This window comes from Rousettus aegyptiacus, unplaced genomic scaffold, assembly GCF_014176215.1.
Source record: "Rousettus aegyptiacus isolate mRouAeg1 unplaced genomic scaffold, mRouAeg1.p scaffold_m13_p_4, whole genome shotgun sequence".
Lineage (NCBI taxonomy): Eukaryota > Metazoa > Chordata > Mammalia > Chiroptera > Pteropodidae > Rousettus > Rousettus aegyptiacus.
In genome coordinates this window covers 88,444,123-88,471,718 of record NW_023416307.1, presented here as the reverse complement: position 1 = coordinate 88,471,718, position 27,596 = coordinate 88,444,123, and the positions used below count along the sequence as shown (strand labels likewise).

General features: G+C 40.2%; 1 protein-coding gene across 2 annotated transcripts; it reads right to left on the bottom strand.

Moving 5' to 3' along the window:
- Window positions 1-203: 203 nt before the first annotated feature.
- On the bottom strand, window positions 204-27,163 carry IGSF10 (immunoglobulin superfamily member 10). 2 transcript variants are annotated; one of them, XM_016156449.2, is made up of 9 exons: window positions 27,094-27,163; window positions 25,930-26,358; window positions 25,269-25,492; window positions 23,593-23,787; window positions 22,124-22,253; window positions 19,459-19,849; window positions 6,197-10,531; window positions 4,842-5,742; window positions 204-2,289 (listed from the first exon to the last, which is right to left on the bottom strand). In XM_016156449.2, exons 4-9 carry the CDS (start codon window positions 23,784-23,786, stop codon window positions 381-383), a joined length of 7,860 nt encoding a protein of 2,619 aa, XP_016011935.2. In that variant the 5' UTR covers window position 23,787; window positions 25,269-25,492; window positions 25,930-26,358; window positions 27,094-27,163; the 3' UTR covers window positions 204-380. The 2 variants fall into 2 exon arrangements, with proteins under 2 accessions (XP_016011935.2, XP_016011936.2); XM_016156450.2 differs by having other exon boundaries at window positions 215-2,289; window positions 25,357-25,492.
- Window positions 27,164-27,596: the final 433 nt, after the last annotated feature.

The following is a 27,596-nucleotide window of genomic DNA, read 5'->3' as shown; positions in this document are numbered from 1 at the left end:
TGCTTGTACCATTGATAGAAGGTGGACACTAGGCTACTGGTTACAAAAGAAAAAAATCCATTCTTTAATGAAGAATTCAGGTACATTAGCCATTTGTTATTTTATGGTGGACAGTTTTCTCTTAATGTTCATTGTTATTTGTTGGCAAAATAAAAGTGCCTTAAGTTAAAAGTTTGTTTTGAGATTCATTGAAGAAATCAGTATCGGTTCATAATGCATTTATTTACAAGTCTTTTTTTTTTTTTTGCATGTCCATTATAAATTTAATATTGTAAATGTATTCAAATTCATTTACATGCCTATGGCTGCCTTTGATTAAATTTCTTCCAAAAAATAAACTGTCCAGATGTTGATTTTGTTCAATTTCATTTTATTTCATATCAGATTACTTGAATATAAGTTGTTGCAGAATCACTGCCAAGTGGATTCTTTGCTGTGCATTTGTATATCCCCGAATCTGAGGTTTGAGGGTTCTGAATGACGAGGGTACCTTGCGGGTGAAGAGGCCCAATTCCATGTGTCCTCCCTTTATTTGCCATTGAGAGCAGGGAGTGGTCAGGCAACTCCCATGTGATTTCCGGCTTGGGAATCCCGAGGGCCACACAGTGGAGCTGCACAGCCGCCCCTGTCCTTGTGAGGACGCTCCTGGGTGGGCGATTTGTAATTCGGGGCGGGTAGGCTACAACCATTACTGGAACAGTAATCAGTGCATGGCCAATGCTATTTTGAGCCTTACAAATATAGTTTCCTCTGTCATAAGCTGTTGCTTCTTTGATGACTAAGGTCCCATTTTCATACAATATGTATTTTCCACTAATTTGAGGCCTGTCTACTGTAAAACCACTTGGTACAGTCCACTTGACATTTGGCTTAGGGCTTCCATTTGACACACAATGCAGTGACAGAGACTCTCCACTGATACAGTAAACTGTTCCTAATGCATCAGTAAGAATAACTGGCTTCTGGCCTATTTCTAATACAATTAATTTCTCAATATAGCCAACTTTATTTCTTGCCCCACACCGATATTTTCCTGCGTCATCCCGAGTCATCTTGTAAATGATAAAAGAACCATTGCTTGCTATCAGATACTGAGAATTTTGTGGTTCATTGGGAAATCGGGTGCCATTTGGTAGAATCCAGATTATTTCAGGTGGTGGGTTTCCATCAACGGAGCAATTCAACGCTGTGGACTTGCCGAGCTGGGCAACTATTTTTTCATTAAATGGATTTCTGAACGTCGGTCTTCTCAGCATTTCCAGAACTTCCAGCCGTACCACCAGCACACTCTCGCCACCTTCATTCCGAGCCACACAGATAAAATCCGCTGAATCTGAAAGCCTTACATTCCTAATTTCCAAGGTTCCATTTTTATGGACTGTGATTCTGCTTCCATAGTATGGGGCTGTGAGGAAAATATTGTCTGGCATGATCCACATGATTCGAGGAGATGGTGTCCCTTCAGCTCTGCAATCCAAGTGCTTTTTAGAATGCCTCACAGCTGTGGCTTTAATGACAGTTTTGTTTGTGTACAAACCATTAATTAATGGAGGCTTGGAGACAACATCTAGTTTGTACATTTTGGTGTCATACCCACTGGGATTTCGGGCAACGCACACGTACTCTCCAGAATCGAGCAGTTTGACTTTGTTGATGGACAAAGACCCATTGGCGTGAAATATGTACCTATCTTTTGAGAATGAAATCATGTCACTGGAAGGCAGCAGCCAAAATGTTTTTGGTTTGGGTTCTCCAGTGACCTCACAGTCCAGCATGGCTGTGTCTCCAGCCTTGATTCTCGTGTTGGCCCTGTAACCCTGCCTGATCCGTGGGGCCGCTGTTATTACTGTTAGGTGGACCTTCATTTCATCCTTCCCTAGGGTATTCTGGGCATAGCAAGTATAATCTCCTTCCTCTGCTATCCCCACTTTGTTGAAGTACAAGGTTCCATTGTCAAAAAGCGTGTATCTCTTAATCTGGTGGCCACTGTCATCGGCTTGCATCGCATTGTTTATCATCGTTCCATCAGGCAAACTCCAAGATATCTGGGGCACTGGCGAGCCAGAAGCCTTGCAATCGACTTGGAAATCTTTCCCATGAAACACTTGCTTTTTAAAATGTTGCCCATGATCAATTTTGGCAGGTTTTAGTCTTAGGCTAACATGCATCAGTATCAGATCATCCCCCATTTTGTTTCTTGCCACACACAAGTAGTCACCACCATCTTTTTCTGTTATTGATCCAATAAACAGGGATCCGTTTGGATAGACGTGGATTCGGCTGCCCATTCTAAAAAAGAGGAGACTCATTTCAGTGTACAGCTTAGTAAGGGATGGGGGCAAGGGAGTTGTCTTATTTACACAGGGATAGCCTAATGGACATTTTTTTAAAGTTAAAATTAGTACTAACTTATTTACTGTTCTTCCAAGCCATTTGCTGAAAGATGAAATTATCTAACTGAATAGGTGTAATTTCATGCAAATTAATAGTTGTCACATGGACTTCACATGAATCTCCTTCGCGTGGTGACTTTTTGAAATCATTCTAATGGTGAGGAAAATGCTAGAAATACTGGTTTTCTAGACACGTGACTTGACTACTTTACACATCAAATAGTCTGTAATATATGTCGATATAGAAGAACTTGTCAAAAAAGATGCTAGATTACTTTTTAGGAAGATATTTGCAGTAAAACATTTGGAGTTATTTGGTTAGAAAAATAAGTCCTACTTTGTTATATAGAGAAAATGGCAGTGTAAGATTTACGAGATAGAAGCTCGCTGTAGCATCTGTCCTTTGCAACCAGCTATAAAGTGACTGGTCCTTGCATTATGTTCAACTGTGTGGAACACCATTTTCCTCCCTGAAGCTACTACACAGCCTGCCATTAACACACTGAACCACCAGATGGCAGATCTTCCCTGGTAAAACTAAATCTAGTTTTTTAGAATGATGTTAAGTTGGTGCTAAAAAACGTGATTACGAATGCCCATGGGTGAAAATCTACACGTCTTCTACTATTTTGGCAACCTGAACTAAGCAGTTAAGTGAAACTGGAGAGAAAAGTGTGAACAATCTTTCCAAGTCTAACAGCCTCAAGTCATTTTTTATTCCCTAGCAAACATATAATAGAAGTATGGAGAGTATTAGAGTACAACATGACAAAAGGTGCTGGTGTTATCTTTTTTTTTATTTGTTTGTTTGTTTGTTTAAAGTGTGGAAGACAGTTTCCTGGCATGTAAACCAAGGTAAAATCGTAATGGATAGACTTAATAAAGGGAATGGAACTGCCAGAAACTTAGATATTTAAGTCGTTCCCCACTATGCAGCTAGGGAAAAAAAAAAAAATGATATCTAGTGAGACTTAGTAACTTCCTTCAGGTCACAGGCCTGGTTCTCACCATGCAACAGCGCTGCCAGCTATCTGTCCTTACTAATCCCATTAAAGGCACTGATTCTCAACCATGGATGCACATTGAAATCAGTTGGGTAGTATAAAATAGTGCTGATGCCCAGGTCCCACCTCTGGGATTTCTGACATAGCTGGTGTGGAATGTAGCCTTGACGTTAGAATTCTTAGTGTTCTGGCTGGTTCTCTTGTGCAGCAAAGTCTGAGAACCACTGCTGTCAGTGTAGTTCCCAGCGCAGGTCTCATCGCCTGCATCAGAATGATGTAGGACCTAATTTAAGATGTGTCCCCATGTGTCTGGGAATGTATTTAAATGCAATAATTTCAGAAAAAAGAACTGCCATTCAACATTAATGAAATGCTTATAATTGCTTGAAGGCAGAAAAGGAAACATGCTGATATAATAAATGTAAAAACAAAGCATTGAAAATATTTGATGCCATAAAAGGTTACACATATAGTAAACATGTTGTTTATAAAGTTTATAATTCATAGCTCAGTATTTTTTCATTTTAAATCTAATTTTAACATCTGGTCGAATAATTTCGATGATTTAGAAAAACTTGAAAATTAGCATTTGAATTGAAAAATCACAAGTTAAATTCATTAATTATATTAAATACCAACTTACAGTGTGACAGTAGAAAAAAATTATTCACCTTACAGCATAAGTTCATATCTATTTTGTTAAATTTTTTCCAGCATGGATATTTTCTACTAATGAAAAGCAAATATATAAAATAGAAATACTTGTTCTCACCTTTTCTGTCATTATGAAAAGTCATTGCACAAAGTCATGCAAATAGAAAAAATTAATTAGCAACTCATAAGATGCAGTTACTACTTTTTAAAGACGATTTAATCTCCACAGAAAGCCAGATAAAAATATCCATAAGCCTGTAGCAGAGCATATTAGAGAAAGTGTGTATATGCCTGACAACATGGGAGTGATGGAGGCCCTGAATACATCTCACTTTGTGGAGGTTATTGTGACTTTCATAACATGCTTTGCAACTTAAGATAGAAGCACAGATTATACTAAAATTTAAAATGTTTCATAAGAGACTTTGAAGGATGAAATAATGGAGTACACCTTCCAGAAGTTTTATTGAATTACAAAAATTCTTCTGAGGTTGAGAAATTATGAATACATATACACAGTTGCTATTTTAAAACTATCACAACTATGAAAGCAAATGAACTTGTATTCTGTGTTTAACTATATAAACTCAATAAGAAATCGGCCCTTAGAGTTAGGCATTTAAGAAGCTTAGTTTTATATAATGTATATTAATCTCAAAAGGGATTAGGTCTCTTTAGAGAGTTACTTTTATGTGCAGGGTCTATGGGCTCTCAAACTCATTGGATCACTTTTTCCATTTCAGAAGATGTATAGCTAAGTAGATAATTTCAACACAAAGGTGTGGTTTACCTGTGCCACTGGTCAACGACAGCCTTGGATGGTAGCCTCCAGATTATTTGGGGTTTAGGTTCTCCAATGGCTGAGCAGTTCAGTAGTAATTTCTCTCCAAAATTCACCTCATTCCACGTCTGGGATGCAAATTCTATCCTGGGGATGGTCTCTCGCTCTTCCATTGTAATAATTACCACCCTTCTCTCAGAGCCAGTGGAGCTGGTAGCGATGCACTCGTAAGTGCCCCTGTTTGAAGAGTCTATGTTTTTTATGTACAGAGTCCCATTTAAAAATAAGAACAACTTGGAATCGATAAACTGTAGTGGCTTCACTTCGGTGCCATCAGAAAGAACCCAGTGAACACTGGGCTGAGGAGTTCCTTTTGCAGTGCAGGGCAGTTTCAAATTTTCACCCCAAGTCGCCACAATGACTTGCCTCTTTTGCTCTAGAATGACAGGTGGGGCTGCAATGACTTGAATTTTAACCAGCAGGGAATCCTGGCCAGCAGAGTTCCGGGCCATGCATTTGTAAAAGCCCCGGTCATAAACACTGATATTGTGGATGACCAACGTTCCATCAGCTGTCACCCGGGCCTGCCTATTCCCCGTGGATGACTCTGAGACCACTGTTTGGTTTGCGAGGATCCAGGAAATTGTTGGGCTTGGCCTACCTTCTACTCGACACTTTAGTTCCACAGTACTTCCAGAATGGACTGTGATCTCTTTGGTCCGTCTCTCCAGGATCCTGGGGGGATAGGAAACCACGGACAAAGTGATGTGAAGGCGGTCTGTACCAAATGGGTTGGATGCTGAGCATAGGTACTGTCCACGGTCCTGAATGTCCACCCTCCGTATGGACAGGGTGCCATTGGGGAGCACCTGGAATCTGTCATTCCGTTTCCTTTTAGACAAATCAAGTCCTGATAAAAGAAAGAAATTAATAGCTATAGTTCATCAAAGCTGAGACAGAAATCAAATTGTTCAAGTGGCAGTCTCAAGAGGAAAGTTATCTTTTTGTTAGGCTACTAAGAACAAACATATTCAAAATTAAAATTAGGACACCTAGACTTCACACTGCTAAAATTATTTCTGGAATTTTTTATACCCATAATTTTAATTTAAAAGATAAACAATTCAATGACAATTCTCTCTTTCAAGTCCCATTTCTTTGGATCTGCTTTCAAAGTGTTTCAATAATTAGCATATGTTTTTACACCTGAAGAGCACTAATGCCATGTAGCAAATGCTGATTGAGGATATTAATAGATTCTACATCTTGGGGAAGTTTGAAACTGAGGTTCTTTGGATGTGTAACCCTGAAACACAATCTTTCCATTGTTTTGTAACTAAGTGTAAAGAAACTGTTTTAAATACCTGATGAGACTCTCGTCCAGTGGATGGTGGGCAGGGGATTTCCGACAGCCTCACAAGGAAGAAAGGCATCTGAGTTAGCTGGAACAGTAAAACTTGCTGCTTTCCCTCCAATTAGTCTGGGCCTTTCAAATATATTCCTAGACAAAGGCTCGGTGGGAAGTTCAGGAGTTATTTTTTGAACCAGTGTCTTATCAAAATGACTCTTCTTTGCAGTCTTCTGTATATCCCAATTTGAAGCATGAGTAGCGTCCTCTGGCAAACCTACAGTGGGCAACATGCTTACTCCTTGCTTTTTTCCTTTTTCAGCAATTTCTGGGTATGACTTGTGCCAAAAGTGGTTTCCTGACCAGAGAGGAGTCAATTTAGAATTCAATGGTTTGACTGTTATTAGCGCTGGCATAGGAGTAGAATGTAACAGATTGGAATACATAAAGTAGGTGGTTCCAGTTGTGAATTTGGCATTTGGATGAACCTTGGAAGATGCTGCAACCTTTTCTGCCAATTGCTGTGGATCGGCATTGTGCTTTGAGGGTTCATGCAGCTTGACCGCCATATTTGTCGTCATCTGGAAAATGGGAGTTGCCACGTGGTCAGTAAGTGCATTTTGATTACTCAAGGAAGGGGAGGTGGGAATTAGCATTGGAGAGGCACTGCTGCTCAGGAATGGTGGCACGGTGGAGTGTCTAATGGTTGTGTTTCTAGTTGTGGTCCTCTGGTGTAGTTTGCTGGACAAAGTGGTTTCAGAAGCAGTTGTGCTCTTCAAAGTCTGAGTACTCTCTTGGGGTGGTTCTTTAATTAAATCTGTCCGATTAAGTGTTCTTGGATAATGATCAATTGTGCTTGAAATTCCTTTGGTGTTTTCTAGGGAGGGTTGAGTGAAAGCAGAAACACTGGGCTTGGCTGAAGTTCTCGCTGCAGTTGGAACAGGAAGTATCACAGCAGTCGATGTAGTGAAGCCAGAACTCTGGTGGGGAAAACTGTTTGGGGCATTCCTGTTCTTCTGAGGCTCCTTTTTGCTTTGTACTTTTTGTGTCCTAGGCCTGGCTATTTGGGCTTTATTGATACTGATAGATGCAGGGGCAGTAGGAAGCGTTGTCAGTGTGGCTGTTTGCACTGATATGAAATTTGTACTGGATTCCTTGCTTAAGATACCAGGAAGTGTAGGGTAAACAGGTGATGGGAAAGGCAGCTCCTTCACTGTGGGAAGACTCATAGGGTTGTGTGTTTCGGTGCGACTGTGGTGAGTTGTAGCCAGTGTTACAGACGGAATTTGCATCACATTTGCTGAGTGCATTGTGAAGGGGAAGAGGGAAACGTTAGATATTTTAGGAAGCATCGTGGCTGTGCTTTTCTGTGAACCAAACTTATGCTGATTCTTTAATCTCTCTGTTTGGATATAGTTATTTCCAAACATCTGATGCCAAGGAATTTTCTTTCTTGAAAATGTTGTAATGGCTATAGTAGTAGGCATAGATGTCTTGGTGGTGGGACCTGGAAGTGGAGATATAATCACTGAATCTCTCTCAGCTTCACTGGTGTTAGACACACTTGGGGAACCATTATTTCGTATGTGAGTTTTTTCCATAGATACAGATGTTGAGGCATGAGTCATGACTGTACCAATTGGAGTTACTTGGGTACTTTCAGCACGGAAATATTTCATTGTGGGTGTTGTTTTCTCAATATCTACATTTGGTTTGTTCTCCGATAGTAATGATGGATTGCGGACTAGAGTTGGAGACTCTGCTGCTGCGACTCTGGCAATGTCAACTTTGGGGAGGATGAAGGGGAAAGAACTTGAGAAAGACAAGGCAGCTGCAGCAGTGGTGAGCCCTTCTCTGAGAGAACAGGATGGGCACACTGCACTGATCTGTGCAGCTGGAAATGCAGTGGCGCTTTCTTTTGAAGACTCCCTGACTGTTGTCTTCACAAAACCATACCTATGCCGTCGGAGAACTGGAGTCCTATATGAACTGATAATTCGTCCCCTGCCCCAAACTTTCCTCCGCTTTCCAAAGCGTCTGGACAGTGGGATGTTAGCTGTGCTATTTCTAGGAATCTGTAACTGAGAATGAGCAGCAGTGTGTGGGCCTGAAGGGAGCCTTGAGGTGCCAAGCTTTTGAGGACTGCGAGGATAGAAGTGATTGCTCCTGGGTTCACTACCTCCTGTTACAGATGTCTGATGACCATCCATGGTGTTTTCTGATCCTAAGAATATATCAGCTTTGCCGTTAGCACTACTAAGTATTTTGGTATTGACATCTTCGATCACAGGTCCCACTGTTATTGCGGGTGCACTTTGCAAATGCTGTCTTCTTCTCCCCATGCCATCAGCATCCTGAAGCCGAGTTGTTTCAGGTAGCAGAGGAAAGACAGTGGTTAAATTTGGGTTGTTTGTGCCTTGCATTTTGCTTGATGTAGTTGAGTTTAAGTACTTTGACTGGGCTGTAGTTTTAGTAGTAGTAGATAGTTTGAAACCTATTGCCTTTTCAGGTGGTAGCATTTGTGGACTCCTAATTGGGGAGACTTCGGTACCAGTCATTATACTTGTCACAGGGCTATCAGATCTTTTTCTGGAACTGGCAGTCATTGTCCTGGCCAGAACATCGGGAACTTCCGTCGCCAGGGCCATGAATTCCTCATCTAGAGGGAACATGCCTGAAGAGTCTGCTTCCTCGCCAGGTATTTTCAGGAGTTGGGTGACAAGTGGAGGTGGCCTTGCTGTGGTATTTTCTCGCTTCTCTGGCACAGTGTTCTTTTTAACTTTCTCCAGAAGTGCCGCCCAGTGTCGTGGGTCAATCCTCCGAGCAGAGGAAGGGAACTGCCTCCTATGCTCCCTAAAACGTCGGTTCGTTGAATCTCCATGCCGCCGGTGCATTAACTCCCGATAGCTGTGCTTCTTACTTATGCTTGAGACTTGTTTTCCAGCCTCACCTACCATTGGATCAGATGTAGGGAGCTGTGCGGCTGGTGGGTCCCTAAGGTGAACAATGGGATTGGACTCATCAAGTCCAGATCCATCTGTTTCTACATCATGCTCCATTGGCCTTCGCCCTTTTATTTCGACCGAAACTTGGTTAATCAAAAGGTCGACCCCCGATGGGTTGGCTGCAATACAGCAATAATGACCCTGGTCTTTTTGGGTGACCTGTAATATTCTTAGTGTGCCATTATTAAAAATCTGCTTCTCTCTTGAGGACTGATAGAGCACAGTGTTTCCTGGAAGGACCCAGCTAACAGAGGCATCTGGGATACCAGTAGAATGGCATGGAAGGTCAAGTGTTTCACCAATAAAAACGGTATGATGAGCCCCATTTTTGTGATAGGATTCTATATAGGGCTCTACCACAGTAATCCTATAGGTGAGAATATCTGCATCATCATAATTGGTACTTATGCAGTGGTATATACCTGTGTCAAAACTATCAGCCATCTGGAGTTCCAGTTTTCCACTCTTGTCTATCAGTATTCGTCCATCCTCACTAACATAAGGGGCTCTCACTTTACTCCCGTCAGCTAGAAGCCATTCCAAATGTGGGGTGGGGTCTCCTTGGCCTGGGCAGTCTAAGTCAATGGTCCCACCAACCAAAACAGTACGTTCTAGCTTAGAATTATTATCCCTGGAAATCATGGTCCACTTGTGTTTCACTGGCCTTATCTCTGCCCTTGGTAGAGTGACTTGAGCATCACTGGAGTAGTGGATCTGCAATGTACTGAGTGTGGTAACAGTTCTGTTCAGCTGTAAGGAAATTTGGTCTTGCATTAACCAAGGGGGATCTGCTCTGAGAGCAGCCTCTATGTTGGTAAAGATATCTTCGGGCTTAGGAGCTCCCTGTTTGTATTTGTAGCAAAGTTGTGGTGTTTTACTGAGCAAGTCGCTTCTTTCTAGTATCAGAGGAGAGTCACTGTACAAAGCCAGAATTTGCCACACTGGCTGAATGTGACTGTAATCTATGTTACACATCAGAAATGTGGAAAATGATGTATTTAGCACAATATAGTCATTTTCTTCAGTGAATGCAATGGATGATGTCCTTGAAGGCTTTTGAATACTGCAGACCATGTTAGCTTCATTTCCAGACTGGTCCGTCATATTCAAAATGAGGGAGCCAAAGGGTGCCATGAAGTCTTGGGGAGAGATGGATACAGAACCACTATCTTCCAGAATAGTCAGGCTCTTCAGTTTCAAAGATGGGTCAATGGTTGGCTTGACACACAGGAAACCTGCAGCTGGGACCATTGCTAAGGGCTTGCCTTCAGAGGTCCTGGGGTTCGTGCAAAGTGGACATTGCTGAGGACTGGAAGGACTTCTGTCTTTTTTGCATTTTATTATATCTAGGAAAAATGACAACTGAATTATTGCCAATTGTGGCCTCTTTATGAATTAATGTCTGAGCATTTTGAAAAAACAGCTTTTACTATAATTTGAAACAATTATTTGAAATTATGGAAAATTTCTTACTTTTTTTGTCTTTGGGTTGATTTCTAAAAAGTATATTGTTTATATATTCTGTCATATTCATAGACAAAAAGATTTTGTTTTGTTCACTGTCGTATTTCCCATGCCTAACAAATGTCTGATTGATTTATAGATGCTACTTAGTAAATATCAGTTATACAAATAGTTTCCTTATCTAAGGAAAAAATGATATGCTTATGTTTGTTACTTTTATTAACAGTAGTTTAGTTCTATTTGCTCGTTTTAATGTTTTATGAGTTCTAGAACTCCATTGATTGATAAATTATTATTCATAAGCCCTTGAATATCATTAAAAATACACATTGCTTTCCATTATCCAAAAGAACAATGATTGAGCTACAAAGTGTCTTGGCTTGCTCTAGCTTAATAGTAATAGGAATGAAGAGAAATAGATGGATGTGGGAGATGATGAAGTAGGTAGAACCAATCAGTATTTGAGAATTTGGTCGAACATGGATGGTGATTGAGTGGAAGAGTGAAGAAAGACACGGTATGACTTTGGTAACTGGATTAATTGAGGTAGGCATAGACTTATTAGAGGAGGATCAGGTTTAATGAAGAGGGAGAACATTGTACCCAAACGGAGGGACAGCCCTTTAAAGGTCTGAAATTTTGGCGAAATCCAAAGCCTGAAAGTTTTGCAGCACTAGGATCAGCCTAAACCTTTCCAAATAATTGAAGCCTCCTCTTTCAGGTATTTGAACATCACATACTTGGTCATTTAAAAAAAGACTGCTCTGGTGACCTATTTAAAGTGGCTGGTCACTGAGCTTCTGGTCAAGATGGTGGATAGGAAAATGCTGTGCTCACCTCCTTGTGTAACTGCATCAAAATTACAGCTAAACTACAGAACAACCATTCATGAGAAACTGCCTGAAGACTAATGAACCAAAGAAGCCACTGGTAGGAGGGGTAGAGTTGCAGAATGGGCAGGCTCCACACTCACCTGTGGCGGTTAAGAATCGGGAGGGATATCACAGCTGCAGAGACCCTCTTGAAGAGTGAGGGGTACCAGCCCCACACAGGGCTCCCCAGCCCAGGATTCCAGGGCCAGGAAGAGAAGTCCCCATAATTTTTGGCTGTAAAAACCAGCAGGGATTGTGGCTGAATGAGACAAAAGACTGCTGGAGTCCCAGGTATTCCTCTTAAAGGGTCAGCACACATACTTACTTGCTGAGGGACTTACTCACTCTGAGCTCCAAAACTGAGGTAACAGCTTGAAAAGTACCAGAGATAAATAAGGAGGGGCTAAACTCTCTGTCTTTAGGGCAAGGGCTAGAAGAGCAGTTTTCTATAAGACAGAAGTGCTGGAAGATGCCAATGTTCCTTTGTTGAGTCCTCCCCACACACAGCCTGCAGGCTCAGGTGGCCACCATATCCAAGTCTCCATCAACCTGGCTTAAGACCTTTCACCTACCATGGTGATTCCCTGAGACCCTGACCCCATCCAACTTACAGGCCTACCGAAGCCACTTCCCGTGGCTTTTCCATACAAACATTCTGTCTCAGTTCATGCTACAGACTTTCCTAAAATCTTTCAAAGGTTCATAAACCCCAAACGAGCAGCATTTAGCCTCAGCATGCCTCATACCTCTTGCTCAGTGGCCCCAAACTGAGTACTAGTGGCAGCCAGCCTTGATTCACTGCTTAGCCTCTCCCGGGCACCTTCATGTCCAGCACAAGCAGCAACTAACTACAGATCACTTTGTAGCTCTTACTGGGTGGCCCTGGCTAGGCACATGCAGTGGCTAACCTTGGCCTGCACCAGAGCCCCTCCCAAAAGGCCCCAGAATGAACACACCCTGTGGCCAGCTCCAGACCATACCAGAGCATCACACAACCCCCTACACAAATGACAGATCCATAGAGCAGACTGAGCAGGCACCAGAGCCCTGCTAAAGTGAGTCCTGCTCCATAGGGTTAGTCCTTCACATAGCTCTTCTGCTGTAGACATGGCCATTCCTTATAGCCAGTCATCCTGAGGGTCAATAGTCCCACTAATGTGCCAACAGCAATCAAGGCTCAACTACAACATGAGGGCACACATGACCCATACAAGGGACATACCTGGAGCACCCAGCTCGGGTGACCAGGGAGACTGCAACACTGAGCCCCACTGGACATCTACTATATAAGACCACTTTGCTAAGATGGGGAGACATAGCAAATCTACCTAATACATAGAAACAGAGAGTCAGCCAAAATGAGGATACAAAGCAACATGTCCAAAATGAAAGGATAGAATAGAACACCAGAAAAGGAATTAAACAAAATGGAGACAAGCAATCTACCAATGCAGAGTTGAAAATACTGGTTATTAGGATGGCACAATGAACTTAAGGAAAGAGTAGATGAACTCAGCGAAACTTTAACAAAGAGATAGGAAACATAAAGATGGAGAGAAAACATAAACAGTCAGAAATGAAGAATATATTAGAGGGAATCAAAAGTAGATTGGGTGAAGCAGAGAATCGAATTAGTGATTTGGCAAATGAGGTAGCAGAGAACACCCAATTAGAACAGCAACAAGAAAAAAGAAGGATTTTAAAAAATGAGAATAGTTTAAGGGGCCTCTGGGACAAAGTCAAGCAAACCAACATTTAATCATAGAGGTACCAGAAGGAGAAGAGATGGAGCAAAGAATTAAAAACCTATTTGAAGAAATAATGACTGAAAACTTCCCTACCCTGGCAAAAGAAATAGATACATAAGTTCCGGAAGTACAGAGTCTCAAAGAAGATGATCCCAAAGAGGCCCATACCAACGCACATCATAATTAAAATGTCAAAAGTTAAAGACCAAAAATCTCAAAAGAAAAAAGAGAAAAGCAGTTACTTACCTCCAAGGGAGCTCCCATTAAACTATCAGCTGATTTCTCAACAGAATCTTTGTAGGACAGAGGGATTGGCACAAAATATTCAAAGTAATAAAAAGCAAGTACCTACAACCAAGATTACTACTCAATAAGACTATCATTTAAATCAAAGGACAGATAAAAATTTCTCAGACAAGAATAAGCCGAAGGATTTTTTTCACCACCAAACCAGTAGTACAAGAAATGTTAAAGGGTCTTATTTACGAAGGAAAAAGGAAAAAAATGCAAAAAATAATAATAAGTTGTCAATAACTATATACCTATGAAGAATTACTTTAGATGTAAATGGATTAAAGGCTACAATCAAAAGGGAAGCTGAATGGATAAGAAAAGAAGACCCTTACATATGTTGCCTACAAGAGATCCACTTCAGATCAAAAGACACAAACTGAAAGTAAAGGTATGGAAAAAGGTATTTTATGAAAATCGAAATGAAAAACCTGGGGCAGCAATACTTATATCAGACAAAATAGACATTAAAAAAAAAGCAAGAGCAAGACATAAAGAAGGACCCAGCAATTCTACTTATGGGTATTTATCCTAATAAACCCCAAATACAAATTTGAAAAGATGTGTGCACCCCTATGTTCATTGCAGCATTATTTACAATCACCAAGAGAGAGAAGCAACCTAAGTATCTATCGATAGGTAAACACATAAAGATGTGGTACATAAATACAATGAATATTACTCAGCCATAAAAAAGAGTAAAATCTTGCCATTTGTGACAGCATGGATGGACCTAGAGTGATTTTGCTAAGTGAAATACGTCAGAGAAAGACAAATGCCATATGATTTCACTTAAATGTGGAATCTGCAATACAAAATCTATGAACAAACAAAACAGAAACAAACATAGATTGAATAAACTGCTGGTTGCCAGATGGGAGGGGGTGGGGAGATGGGTGAAAAACAGGAAGGGATTAAGATGTGCAAATTGGCAGTTACGAAAACAGCCATGGGAATACAAAGTACAGCATAAGAAATATAATCAATAACATTGTAATAACTATGTATGGTGTCAGGTGCTAGAGTTATTGGGGTGATCACTTTGTAAGTTATATAAATGTCTAATCACCATGTTGTACACCTGAAACTAATATATTGTATACCAAGTGTAACTGAAAAATAAAATTATTTTTAAAAAATTAAAAAATGGTCACTGAAATGCTTGGTAAGAAGTATAAAGTTTTACTTTACTCTAAATGCAGCAGCTGGGGACTTGCACGCTGTTCCCTGTAGTAGCTCCCATATCATGCATTGGACAGACATTTAAAAGCAGCACTGTAGTTCTTAGAAGATCTCATTTGCCAGAGTGACTGGACAGGGTCATGTCACCTTCCTGCATGTGTGCAATACCCCTCAAAGGCTTAAGAAAGTCTCTCTGACCAAGGACTCCAAATGCTTCAGTATGTACTTTGCTATGACAGGTAATGCCACATACATCTGCCTACTCAGCTTTCTTCAGGAAATTTTAGTCTAAACCTGTGCAGAGGAGTAGCTGGCAAGCCTGCAAACTTTCGAGCACTCACAAGGGCCTCTTCTTAGTCCCCCACTTAACCAACCAGCTGTGACCCCTTATGTACTTATCAGTACCCAGGGCTCAGACCCCTCCTGCTACAGCAGAGAACAGGGCAGACTTCTGGCTTAATTAAATCTTGTCACAGAATTATGTTCATATCTTGATATGCCTATTGCTAGCATGTGGGCCAGAGTTAGTGGGCCCTGGCCATTAGATATTTTGCCTCAGATGCAAATCTGATCATGTCACTTCCACTCCCTCTACACTCTAGGTTCCAGTCACACAGAAATGCTTTACATTCCTTAACTCTGCCATGCCCTATCAGGCTCTAGCGTGTGCTGTTGTTTCCATTTCCCACACTCTTGCTGTCTGACACACCTTCTATCACTGCCCAACTATTTACGTCCTTCAGGGCCCAGCGGGAACAGTACTTCCTCTGGATGGGCTCTCTGCTATATGTTCTGTTACTCCCCACTTCTCTTATTCTACCCTCCCCCCGTCCCCATCACCCACCATTAGAATGACTTGTCTAGTTGTCTTCGTACAAGACTGTAAGCTCCACGCTTGTTCATCTGCATGTCCCCAGGCCTGGCTAAGGGATGCTCAGGAAAGACTGTAGGAAGGCAGGCAGGGAGAGAGAGAGGCAGGCTGGCAGACCTAATTCTAAAACCATAGTTCTTCCACATTTTAACTTATAAATTGAGATGCATCTTACAATTGCAGGTGTTTTACAGCAGCAGCTGAACAGCTGGCAGTCTTGATAGAGCTGCCACTCCCTGCACATACGCAAACACCGCCACAGCTATTTATTTTCTCTTCAGCTGAGTTGCATGCACTGCTGGTAATACGTATATTAAATTTGCCACTTAAAATGCTTCTATTAAGATTATACTGTGCTTTGGCATTAAAACAAGAAATTATGAGGTATGTAGGAAGGCATGGAAAAAGCAGCCAGACATAAATTGAACAAAAATTTTTGAGGCCCTATGATGTTCTAGCCATAATCTAGGTGCCTCTGAGGGTAGACAGATTAGACATAGGAAAGACAGTGGGCACCTAATACTAATAAATATTATAAAATGTTATTCATTCAAGAACGAAAGAGTGAGCAAACCGGAAGTGGTGAAATTATTCTGACATGGACGGGGCCGGTGGAGGAGCAGCCAGGCTTCCCAGAAAGGGTGAGCACTGAGCAGAATGTGCTGGTGGGCTCTCAGCCAGAAAAGGAAAGAAAGCACTTCAGGCAGAGAAGCAGCAGACATGGGGTGATAAAACAGCTTTAGGTGTGTCTGGGATGGGACGGCCACTGAGACATTGGAAAGGAAGAAAATGAGGCTAAAACAGGCAAGGAGTACACCGGGAAGACCTGGCATGCAGGCAAACGAGTTCAGACTTTGTTCTTTGGGCCGGGCTCAGCAAACTTTTTATATAAGGGACATATGGTAAAGATTTTAGGTTGTGTGTACAATAGTTCTCTGACACAATGACTCAACTATATCACTATAACATCGAAGTAGCAGTAGATGAAATGTAAAGAACTGGGCATAATTGTGTTCTGATAAACCTCTATTTACATAAGCTTGTTAAGGGCTGCATTTGGCCCATGGGCCATAGTTTACCAATTCCTAGACTCTAGTACATAAAATAACTAGATGTCTTCAAATCAGTGGCATATTCTACTTGATGAAATGTTGGGTGCTAACAAAATATATTAGCTTGATTTTATTGCCAGAGCATGTAATCAGCAAAATGGAAAGTAGGTTTGACACCCTGTAGAAACTGAACATAGAACCATTTTCTCTCTGGGTATGCAGTTTTCTTCCGTGGGTGTCATCTTATTTCTCTTCTTTTTTCACTGCCAGATTTCTCAGATAAGTTTTCTCTATGTGCTCACCATCCTCCCTCTATAATCCAGCTAGCAACCACATGAAAATCTAGTAGGTCTTTCTCATTTCTCACTCTCCTTTATCTCTCCATGGCATTTGAAAGTATTGAGAATCCCCCACTCAATTTCTACTGCCTTTTAGATGTCTACGAAGCTACGCTCAGGTGTGGTCAACTCATAGTCCAACTTATCATTCCCCAGACATGAACTACCATGAGCACTTCCTAACTGGGCTCCTCTTTCTCCCCACTCCAGTCTACCCTAGCCAATGCCCACAGGTCGAAGATCCCTAATGAGCATCTCATTGGGAAACTGTGTTCAAAATCTTTCACTATAAAATCTTCCTTTTGTCCTATAGGATAAAGTACGGACAATATAGCCCAGTAGTCAGTGCTACCTTAAGTTGGATTCAAAACACCTTCTAGTCTATACTGACTCCATGCCAGGCAAATTGGGCCATTCACTCCCTTGTCATGCAACTTATTTTATTTGCTTTTATGTACAAAGCAGTTTCTTCATCCCAAACATATTTTAGAAAAAGATCTGGGCTTTGAGTTTCTACTTTTCTACCTAGCTGTGCGAACTGAGTGGCAGTGAAAATAATTATAAGTTATATTTGAGTGCTCACTTTGTGTCATACATTGTGCTAAGCACTTTGTATGTATTATTTTAATTATTCTTTCTCTATTTTTATTCCTATATCACAGGTGAGAAAAACTGAGGCATAAAGGGTCTAAATGACTAGCCCAAGATACTTAACTTTTCAAAGCCTCAGTTTCTTCATCTATAAATTGAGGGTTATTGTGAGGTTTAAATAAATAGAAAGCACCTATCACCATGTCAAGCACAAACTGAATACGTTGTTACCTGTTTCCCTCTCTCTTATCCCTCCTTTTCCCTTCAGTGTGTCTTTTATGCACTAGACCAATTTCTCTCCCCTTTATCCAGGGCAGAAGTTAATTTTCACTGACTCTGAGCTCCTATAGAATTAAATCCACAATATAAGTATTTGATGGTTTTCATTCATAGCTTTAATGTCTTTTTATGTGTTTAGCATACTTACCTTAAAGATTCTAAACTCCTGGATAGCAAACTTGGTGTCTACTGGCCTAAAGTACTTCACAATGTTCAGCTAATGTTTTTTGACAAGCTTTTGACTGGCTAGTTATATTAACTAACTACAATATGTATGTATGTGTGTGTGTGTATATGTATATATGATTGTATATATATATGCACATATATATGATTATATATATGTTTGTAATATATTTCACAGCAGCAACTTTAAACCTTTTCCACTTTTCTCAAGCCACCAACCTTGACTCCTTCCTAGCACTTTCCCCGGTCACATCTCCTACAACTTCACTAAGGAGGAAAAGCCATCAGATGATGATTTCCTTTTTTTCTCTACCACACCCAGAAACTCACCTGTCTCTATGCCCAGCTAGTCCTTTTTTTCCCCTATCTCCTAAGGAAAATCTCTCCAGCTATGGCTGGATCTTGTGTCCCCAGACTTCTTAGGAAACTTGCTCAATCGATGACCTGCTCTTTCTGCAATAGTCACCTTCTCCCTCTCAACAATCTTTTTTCATCTTGAACATGCTCAAATCTTCCTCCTGCTTGAAGAGTCCTGTGTGACTGCACATTTCTACCTGACCGACACCCATTCCTCCTCCCCTCAAACCAAACCTCTCCGAAGAACTGACTGTGACCCCACCTCCCACTTATCCATCCGCACATGGCAGTACAGTTCCCATCAGTCTTTTCAAAGCAACGACCATCCCTCTTTGCTAACAAAATTAATAGATTTTTTTCAATTATCATCTTAAGGACTTAATTCATTTAATTATTTAATCAGATTTTAATAATCAGTAGTATAATTAGTTGTTTGCCCATTTTCCCCACAAGAATGCAAAGTCCACGAAGGTATGGACCTTAATCTGTTTTGTTCAGTTTTGGATCCTTGTGTTCTCTGTGGCATCTTGTACATAGATTTATGATAACTACTTGTTGACTGAATGGATCTTCACTTCTTCATGGTAAATTCTAATTTCCCCCATCAGAGCACATTTCACACCCTGATTGTCTGTTTGCTCATCTGTAATCCTCTAGAAGGCTGGTTAGAGCAGAGACAGTGCCCTTGGTATTTCCATCACCTAATAAAGAACCCTGAATAGAGCTCCAAAACGTGTTTTGACCGAAGGAAGATAAGAAGAGGGAAGGGTTTTTATGACTCATGGTAAATAGGGAAAAATAACACACACATCTCTTATTCCCCAATTTTGCCAAAAGCCAATAATGATGGATAGCTGACCTTTGAAAAAATGAACGATTAGTTCATTAAAGAATTAAGAGAATTAGTTATCACTGAATTATTATTAAGACTTCATTTTTTTTTACCAGTTAAATTACCTTAGCCTCCACCTGTTACTGATAAAATATCTTCAGGCAGGTTTCTTCTGTTATGTTAGGACAAAGAAAGAAACAGTACAGATACCTGGCTTCTCCTGTATCCAGTCAGACAACCATTTTAAATGACAGTCGCAGGTCCAGGGGTTCCCGTGAAGATAAAGGCTTTCCAGATCAGGCATATACGAGACCATCTCTCGAGGGAGGGTGCTCAGAAAGTTATCAGACAAGTACAGGTACTTAATGAAAGATATCTTAAATATCTGGAGGTAGCGCAAAGACACAAATGTATCTGGATGCAGCTTAGTGAGCCGATTTCCTTCCAAGTGCACCAGTCGGAGAAAGGTGAGCCCATAAAAAACCTCTGGGTTTATAAACTCGATATTGTTGTGGTCCATATGCAACCGTGTCAAGTTCCTGAGGCCATAAAAAGTGTCCTTCTGAAGTTTACGAACTTTGTTATAGCTCATTTTTAAGACCTAAGAATAAAAAGAACACATTTATTTTGTCAAAGGAATTTTTACGAGAGAAGCATATCAATAAACTACATGTTGAGATTAATAAAATGTAATACATGTATCTTCTTTGAGTTCTAATGCAAACAAATTAGTTGCAAATTAAATATGAGAATACCAGGGAAATTAGAACACTGACAAGCATTTGAGGATATTAAGAAACTATTGCTAAATTGTAAGATATAATAATATTGTGGTTATTTTTTAAATGTTCCTTGAAATTGAGATTATACTGAAGTACTTGTAGGTGAAACATAATATTGTAGATTTGTTTTAAAACAATGCAATGAAGTGGAAAAGAGGTGAATGAAGATACAGGTGAAACAATCTGTTATTTGTTGATAACTATTGAAGCTGGGATATGCTGCGCTGAGGTTCATTGTATTATTTAACTTTTGTATATAGTTGAAAATTTCCATACTAAGTTTTTTTAAGTATCTTGATATTTCAAGTAAATTTAAGATTCCTTGAACCTGAATTTTTTATAAGACAAACATTGATTTTAATTTATCCTTCAAGTTTATAATTGTTTTATTGATATATAATTCCCAAGGCATAAACTTCATCTTTTTAAAATGTACAATTCAGTGATTTTTAGTATATTCATAGAATTGTGCAACCATCTCTACTATTTAATTTTAGAAAATTTTCATCACCCAAGGTACAAACTGATTCTCATTAGCAGTCATTTCCCTCCTCCTCTGAGCCCTAGAAAACCACTAATTTAGTTTGTTCTATGGATTTGCCTATTCTTGACATTTCAAATAAATGGGATTATACAATATGTAGTCTTTTATGTCTAGCTTTTTACAATTAGCCTAATGTTTTTAGGACCCATCCATGTTTAGCATGTATCAGTGCTTCAATCCTTTTTATTGTTGAGTACTATTTCATTACATACCTGTAACATATTTTGTTTTTCCATGTATCAGTTAATGAACATTTGAGTGTTTTCCACTTTTTGGCTATTATGAGTAATATGATTTTAATTGATTTTGAATTGAAATAAACAAATTTTGAATGCTTCAATTGTGTTTGGGTATTCTTCAATTTTTCCCCAGTTACTTAGATAAAGGTATTCTCCCTCCCAAAAAAAGAAAAGAAAAATAAACACTAGTAAAAACAATGCTTTCTCATCATTTTTTCCTGATTTGACCTAATCTGTCATCTTTGTTGACAGTGCTTTTCCAGAATACCAAGTTCCCTAATAAGAAAAAAAAAAATTAAATTGGCAATACAGAAGAGCTTTGGCCCCAAATATTACCTGGGAGTACAATCTCAAACTCAGTAGTCCTCAATATCTGTTGAAATGCTGGTCGTGAGTTTAAATGTGTGGGGGAATTTCATGAAGGAAATGTATTTCATTTAATCCTCTGAACACACACATTCCAAATAAAGCCTGAGTAAGCCAAATCATCAGAATCCCATACCTAGACTGAATTTTGTGCCTTTACACAGCACTGGCATGATGTCAAGGGTTCTATACACACATCTTCTACAAAGATATTACTGACTTTTTCTATTGCACTCTGTCAGGAGCTTTGGGAGACATTCTTTCTGATTTAAAATCAGACGTGGTTGTGCTTTTCCTGAAGAATAGTTTTGTGTTTTGTTTTTTATTAATAATAACTTCTGAATTGTGAGTTAGCTTTCAAAAGCCTCAAGTCCTACTTACGGCAGACATACTAATCATAACATCTACATTTCCCTGTGCTTCCTTTTACTTATCCTTAGCGTTGTTTTGCCTTTTACTTTCTCACTGGAGTGATAATTCTCACAATACCTGACGTGTTCTTGGAAGTCTTCATAACTTTTTAAAGTTTTGGAATAAGGCAGCGTATAAATAAATAAGTAAAATCAAACTAAAAAAGTATACTGCTATATATAGAAAGCTAACTTCTGTCTAAGATAACAATTTATTTTTAGGAACCACATTCAGTAGCCAGATGAATATAACTAGAATTAGCCTTTCAGGATTCAATTTTAAAAGTTTTAGTAATCACTGGGCTTTCTTTTTTTATTTTTTTCCTACTAGCCTAAAGTATGAGAAAACTTAATTCTGAATTTTTTTTCTCATTTCCACATTCTGTTGTATTTAAAAAGAAATCAGATCTTTGACATCTCCCTTGATGTCTACTAATAACTTACAGAATGTTGATTTTTGGATGCCGTAAGAACAGGCAGCTTTTGGAGGTACCTCTTACAGCTTTAACCTGCCCCTCCCCACACTGGTCTTACCTGCAAGGCCTGCAAATCCGAAAAGGTCTTAGCCGGGATTGTGTGAATACCATTGCTGTGCAGCATCAGTAACTCCAATTTATTTAGGCCAGAAAAATCTGTTTCTGTCAGTTTGACCAAGCTATTATACCTGAAATAAAAATGTCATTCTAAGCATACGCTAAGCCTGTCGGCTATGCATGTCAAAGCAAAAACCAACTCACACACACACAGCCTGTATGCTTCTCTTATTTTACCTATGCTCTAAGAAGATAATCCAATGCTTGAAATACTATTGAAATTCACCAGATGCCAGAGAAGGTCCACCCTCTACTCAGTCCTCGCAGTCTCCATTACATGGACTCATTCACATCTGGGAACATGCCACATTCCCACTCGTTTTCAAATCTTTCTGTATATGCTATTCCTTCAGGCTGGAAAGCCTTGACTCTAACCCTCTCTATTTGTGAACACTGTTAAGACCTGGCCCATTCTTTTGTAATGGGTCTCCTCACTCTCCCAGGGGGAATTTATCATTATAAAGTAGTAGTTAAGGAACCTGGGCTCTGAAGCCAAATCGTTTGGCCATGATTATGAACTCAGACACTTAGTAGTGGTAAGACCATGAATAAAATCAGTAACCTTTCTGTGCCCGTTTTCTCATCTACGAAGTGCAAATAATAGAACATACTCCAAAGAGGTTATGAGGATTAAATGAATAAACACCTGAAGAGTGCTTAGCTCAATGCCAGGACGTAGTAAGCACACAATTAATGTTAGCTATTATTAGTAGTGATTGTTCCCAACACCCTTTGCTTTATTATGATTCTTAATAAATTGTACTTATAGTATATCTATCTTCTCCCCTAGCTTCTAGAAGGGAATAATATCTTACTCATTATATCTCCGGTACCATCCAATGTGTTTGGCACAGTAGGTGCTCGCTTATGTCAAATAAATGATATTAAGTTCAACTACACATATGTTCAGATACACAGTTTTTTATGAACCTTTAAAATATAGTCACATTCTGGTATATTTAATTAGCTATACATTTTTTAAAGCATTTTGAATAAGTCAGTTTTCATGGAAAAGAGCCCAAGAGCCTTAAAAAAAGATCTACTCGACGTGTCACGTATATCTTTTACGTATAGGAGGACACTTCTAGTTGTCCTATCTTCTCTTACTAATATGCTATAATCCTAATTCTATACATGAGCTATCTTATTTTCCAGCACAAATGTAGCCAGAATAAAGCTTTTCTACAGTCATGGGCCTCGACCTACCCAGAGTGACTTCAGGTTCTAGAAAAACTTTCTCCCTGCGAAAGTTTACAAGGAAAAATTTTCTTATTGCTCTAACAAACTTAAGATGCACTCATTTCAGAAGAGAAATATTATCGCAACAATTGTGGTTAATCTCCCCAAATCACGGGTGTTTCAGTGACAATCTCTCTTTGTGAGGGGGACAAGACAAGGGCCCCCACGCACCCTAAGTTGATACGCTCCACATTAGGTGAGATGCTGTCTGGGATGGAGGTCAGGTACCGAAATGTGCAGTGCACCTCTGTAGGCACATAACAGGCACAGCGGCGAGGACAGGCCCTGCCCCCGGGTGTGGCCACCAGGCAGATCACAGTGGAGGAGACCAGCAGGCAGGTGATTCCTCTGCCTTTCACTTCCATCCTGAAAAAATATCACACCTCAGAGTTACAACTATACTTTTCACAAAGTCCCAGTCTAACCATACACAATAACTCTAGTAATCTTGGAGATGTTCCTGAAGGCTCAAAAATAGCCAATTTTGTTCATAACTTTTACGGTAAAATTTAGCCTGTACAAAGCCCTAGTGTGTGACGTCCTTACATAGAGCTTTGTGATCAGCCGGGATATTTATTGTTGTGAAGAGCTTTTTAATTCTTAATAAAAAGCAGCAATCCCTATTCCTTAGGGATTTATTAAGAGAAAATAAAAACCATAATGAAGATATTGTGACAAGTGAAATACATAAAACTTAGTTTCCTGTTTATACATTAGTTCTTTTAGACTATTTCTAAAAACTGATAATAAGACTAACACATGCATGTAAATAAGTAAAAAAAAATTTTAATTACTTATATAATCATTAACATTTCGCTGGATACCTTCCAGCCTTTTATATGTATTGTATGTTTGTTTCTGTGTATATATGTGTGTGTATCTATCTGATCAAACTAAATTTTGTAACATTTTTTAACACTGAATGTGTAATATTTGTGTTTTAATTTTATTAAATCTTCTTCAAAAACATTTTTATGAACTACAATAATCCACTGAAAGGGTGAATAAATCTTTCTAGTATGTTCTCAAGACCTTGCCAAAAAAGGCATATTGCACATTCCACTGCCAAACAATGACCAGAAGCAACAGTAACTGACCCACTGAGAGGGCTTGAGCCTTGTACCTGCACTTCAGTGGGCCATGCTGCCCCCTCACAGGCATGATGCTATCTGCTTTTGCTCTGTTTAGAACATCTCTCTGCCTATTCCCTTGGTCCCTTCGCCTTCTCCTCTGTCGGCAATGGGGGTGGGGGAGCATAACCAGGGAAGAAATATGCTCAGCTTGTTGGAAAAATGTTATCTGTAACCCACATGTGTGGCTAGCCTAAAAATCCAAATCTTATTTTCTCCTGAAATTCAGAACATACAGGGTTGGAATAGAATCTTCATTATGCTTTTCTAAGAAAAGTGACCTTCATAATTTATAAATCTTAATGTTCTAAAATAGAATTTCTTTTAGATTCTACCAGCCAACCATCCCTTGGCCATAAACTATGCTAGAGACAATATGGATGCTGAATTACTTTTAACTTTTTATAGATATAAGGATAATGGAATTATTACAGAATTTAGCCCAAATTAAAATTTAATATAGGATTAATCACATGACCACTTTTGTTACTGTGGCCATCTGGTTACAACAAAATTTAAATAAACTTTGATTGGAAACAGTATTTCCACCTTCTTTTCATTAGATAAGCAAAGAATGGAAAAACAGGATGCAGGTAATTCTCTTGTTCAGCTAGAAAACAGAAGTGGGTACACATGCATAAGAGCTATTTCACAGAGCTGTTTAAGAGAATAAAAAAATCTAGAAGATCATGGATAGTGGATAGAAATTGACAATACCTGAGCTCTTCTTTCCTGGTCCTGAATCCTCTCCTGACAGAGACAGAGACAGAAACTCTCCCCAGGAAGTAGAAAATGGTATCCAAACCTGAGTGAGGAAAAGTTCTCTGCTCCCAAAGTGAACAAATGTCTTAGTCTTTTTGGCTTGCAGCTCGGGAGTGGCACTCTGGAGAGAGACCTGGAGGCGCTTCCACGACTTCAGAATACTGTGATGGGTTCCTTTACTGTAATTGTTGTCACAAAAATAAAAGTCAAAGTGGAGGTTTTAAAATTTTTCTTTCTCTTCCCTTAACAGCGTGCTTTAAATCTCCCTAAAGTTGTTTAAACATAACTATTTACATCACTCTATTTTACCCCAGGTTCCAGGAGTTTCTCCTAATTTGTCTCTTTTGGACAAACCTGCCATAGGCGCCCAAAATAAGGGTTTCCATCTGCTGATTAACCTTCGCTCAGGGTGTGTCTTTTGCTTTGCATCGGTCACTGAAGAAGCGACTTTCTCCAATTTTCTTTAATCTCCGTCCCTCTTCGGTGCTTCCTCCCACTCCCACCCGACCCTCGCCCCTCCAACCCGGATGGGCAGCAGGACTCTTGCATTCCCACGCCAAACCCCTTGCGAGCGGGTCAGTCCCGTTCTTGGGAAAGGATTGGCGGAGCCACTCACCTCTTTGCACAGGTGACCAATCAATCGGCTTACGCCGCTGGTGGTGTCCACGGCTCAGCCGCTCGGGTCACAGGGACCTTCCAGAGCGGAGGGAAAGAAGGCGTGGCAGGGGCGGGGTGACGCTGACTGATGCGTCTGGGGACTCGGCAGGGGCTCCGCCGCACAGGGCTGATAAGCGACCAAGCGCTTCTTTATTTCTGAGAGCGCGCCATGCGTCCTCGCGTCCGCCCCTGCTGCGTCTCCTCCTCGATTTCCAATCTCTGGGATTTCTCCAGGCACGTCCCGGCTGGTGGCCAGGGCCGTTTCATCGGCGACAATTTCAGAACCACGTTCTCCTCTTCCACCTGCTGACAGGTGGGCCTCTTGCATTAAGGTTTTGCTTTAATCGCCACAGGCTGTCCTCAGTTCTGTGGCTCTCCGAGGTTCTTTCTGAAGACAGAGAGCGATGAAAACCCGTGATACCTGCCGTTTGAATTTTCCGTTTGGCCCAATTGGAGAAACCTTTCTTGTGAAATGGATTATCAGACAACTGGATACAAATGGTATTATTTCTATTTAGGTCCCCTTCCCCTTCCTCTTCTCCACCCCCACCGTGCACAAGACAACCCCCAGAATCGCATCGAGCGACTCAGGTCTCTTGCAATAGCTCCTGCAGTCGTAGACAGGGATCCCAATATTTTGACTCATAAACACTGAATTAATATAACTAAAATGACCTTTCGCTCCCTCCAGTTATATTGCATTGATCTTTTTGATGAGAGTTTGGAACGAATGTTTAGGGCAGTGGCCCTCACCGAGTGGTCCGGGGACCAACAGCATTAGCATTACACTGGACCTTGATAAAAATACAAATTCTCTGGTTTCGTCCTAGGCCCACTAATCAGAAGCTGCAGGGATTGGGGTTTTTAGGGGTCTCTGTGTTAACAAGCCTTCCAGATGATTCCCATGTAGCTACATTTTGAGAATTGCTGATTTAGGGAAATAACTTCTTAGAGCAACAACAGCAGCTTATATTTATTGAGGCTGTACTCTGTGACAATATTATTATAAGTATTTAACAAAAATCAACTCATTTAAACCTCACAACACCACCAAAAAATCTGAATAGAGAACATTCATGGCATTTCCACTTTACAGGTGAGATACATAAGGTAAGTGACTCACTCCAGGTCACTGTAACTTGTAGGCAGAGAAACCAAAGTTGTTCAAACTCAGGCGGTCTGGCACTACAACCCGTACATTTAACCACAAAGCTGCTGCTGCCTCAGTTAGCCAAACATTAGGGATGTTTCGTATCCAGCCAGCGGCTAAGCATCCAAGTGAAATATATTTAATATTAAGTAAGTTGGTTACCAAGGTAGAGTTATAGAATCAGGGACTCAGAGTTATGAGTAACTCTAGTAGAAGTATGTGTGATATAAACATGGTCTTTAGCTCTGCAGATCTGACAAAAGTTTTTGTAAGTCAAAGTCATGTGATGTCCAAATTTGGACACTTGCTTTGGAAATATGACATATTTGTGGGTTCTTGGTGTCCACAGTTTTTCTTCCAAATCTCTTCTGCAACCAACCTCGTGGCTTTGCATTCTTTAGTCAATTTCTAACCAAGGTCTGGACTTTCAGACTCTTGCTAGAATGAGCCACAGAAAGATGACTGTGATATGTTAT

Bases quoted from the DNA above. Each gene is read 5' to 3' on its own strand.
- IGSF10 (XM_016156449.2), bottom strand. From the start codon at position 23,786: ATGGAAGTGAAAGGCAGAGGAATCACCTGCCTGCTGGTCTCCTCCACT. The intron at 10,532-19,458 runs GTATCTGTACTG...CATTTTTCCTAG, and splicing joins CTGGATACAGGAGAAGCCAG to ATATAATAAAATGCAAAAAA. The intron at 5,743-6,196 runs GTATTTAAAACA...TTCTTTTATCAG, and splicing joins CTGGACGAGAGTCTCATCAG to GACTTGATTTGTCTAAAAGG.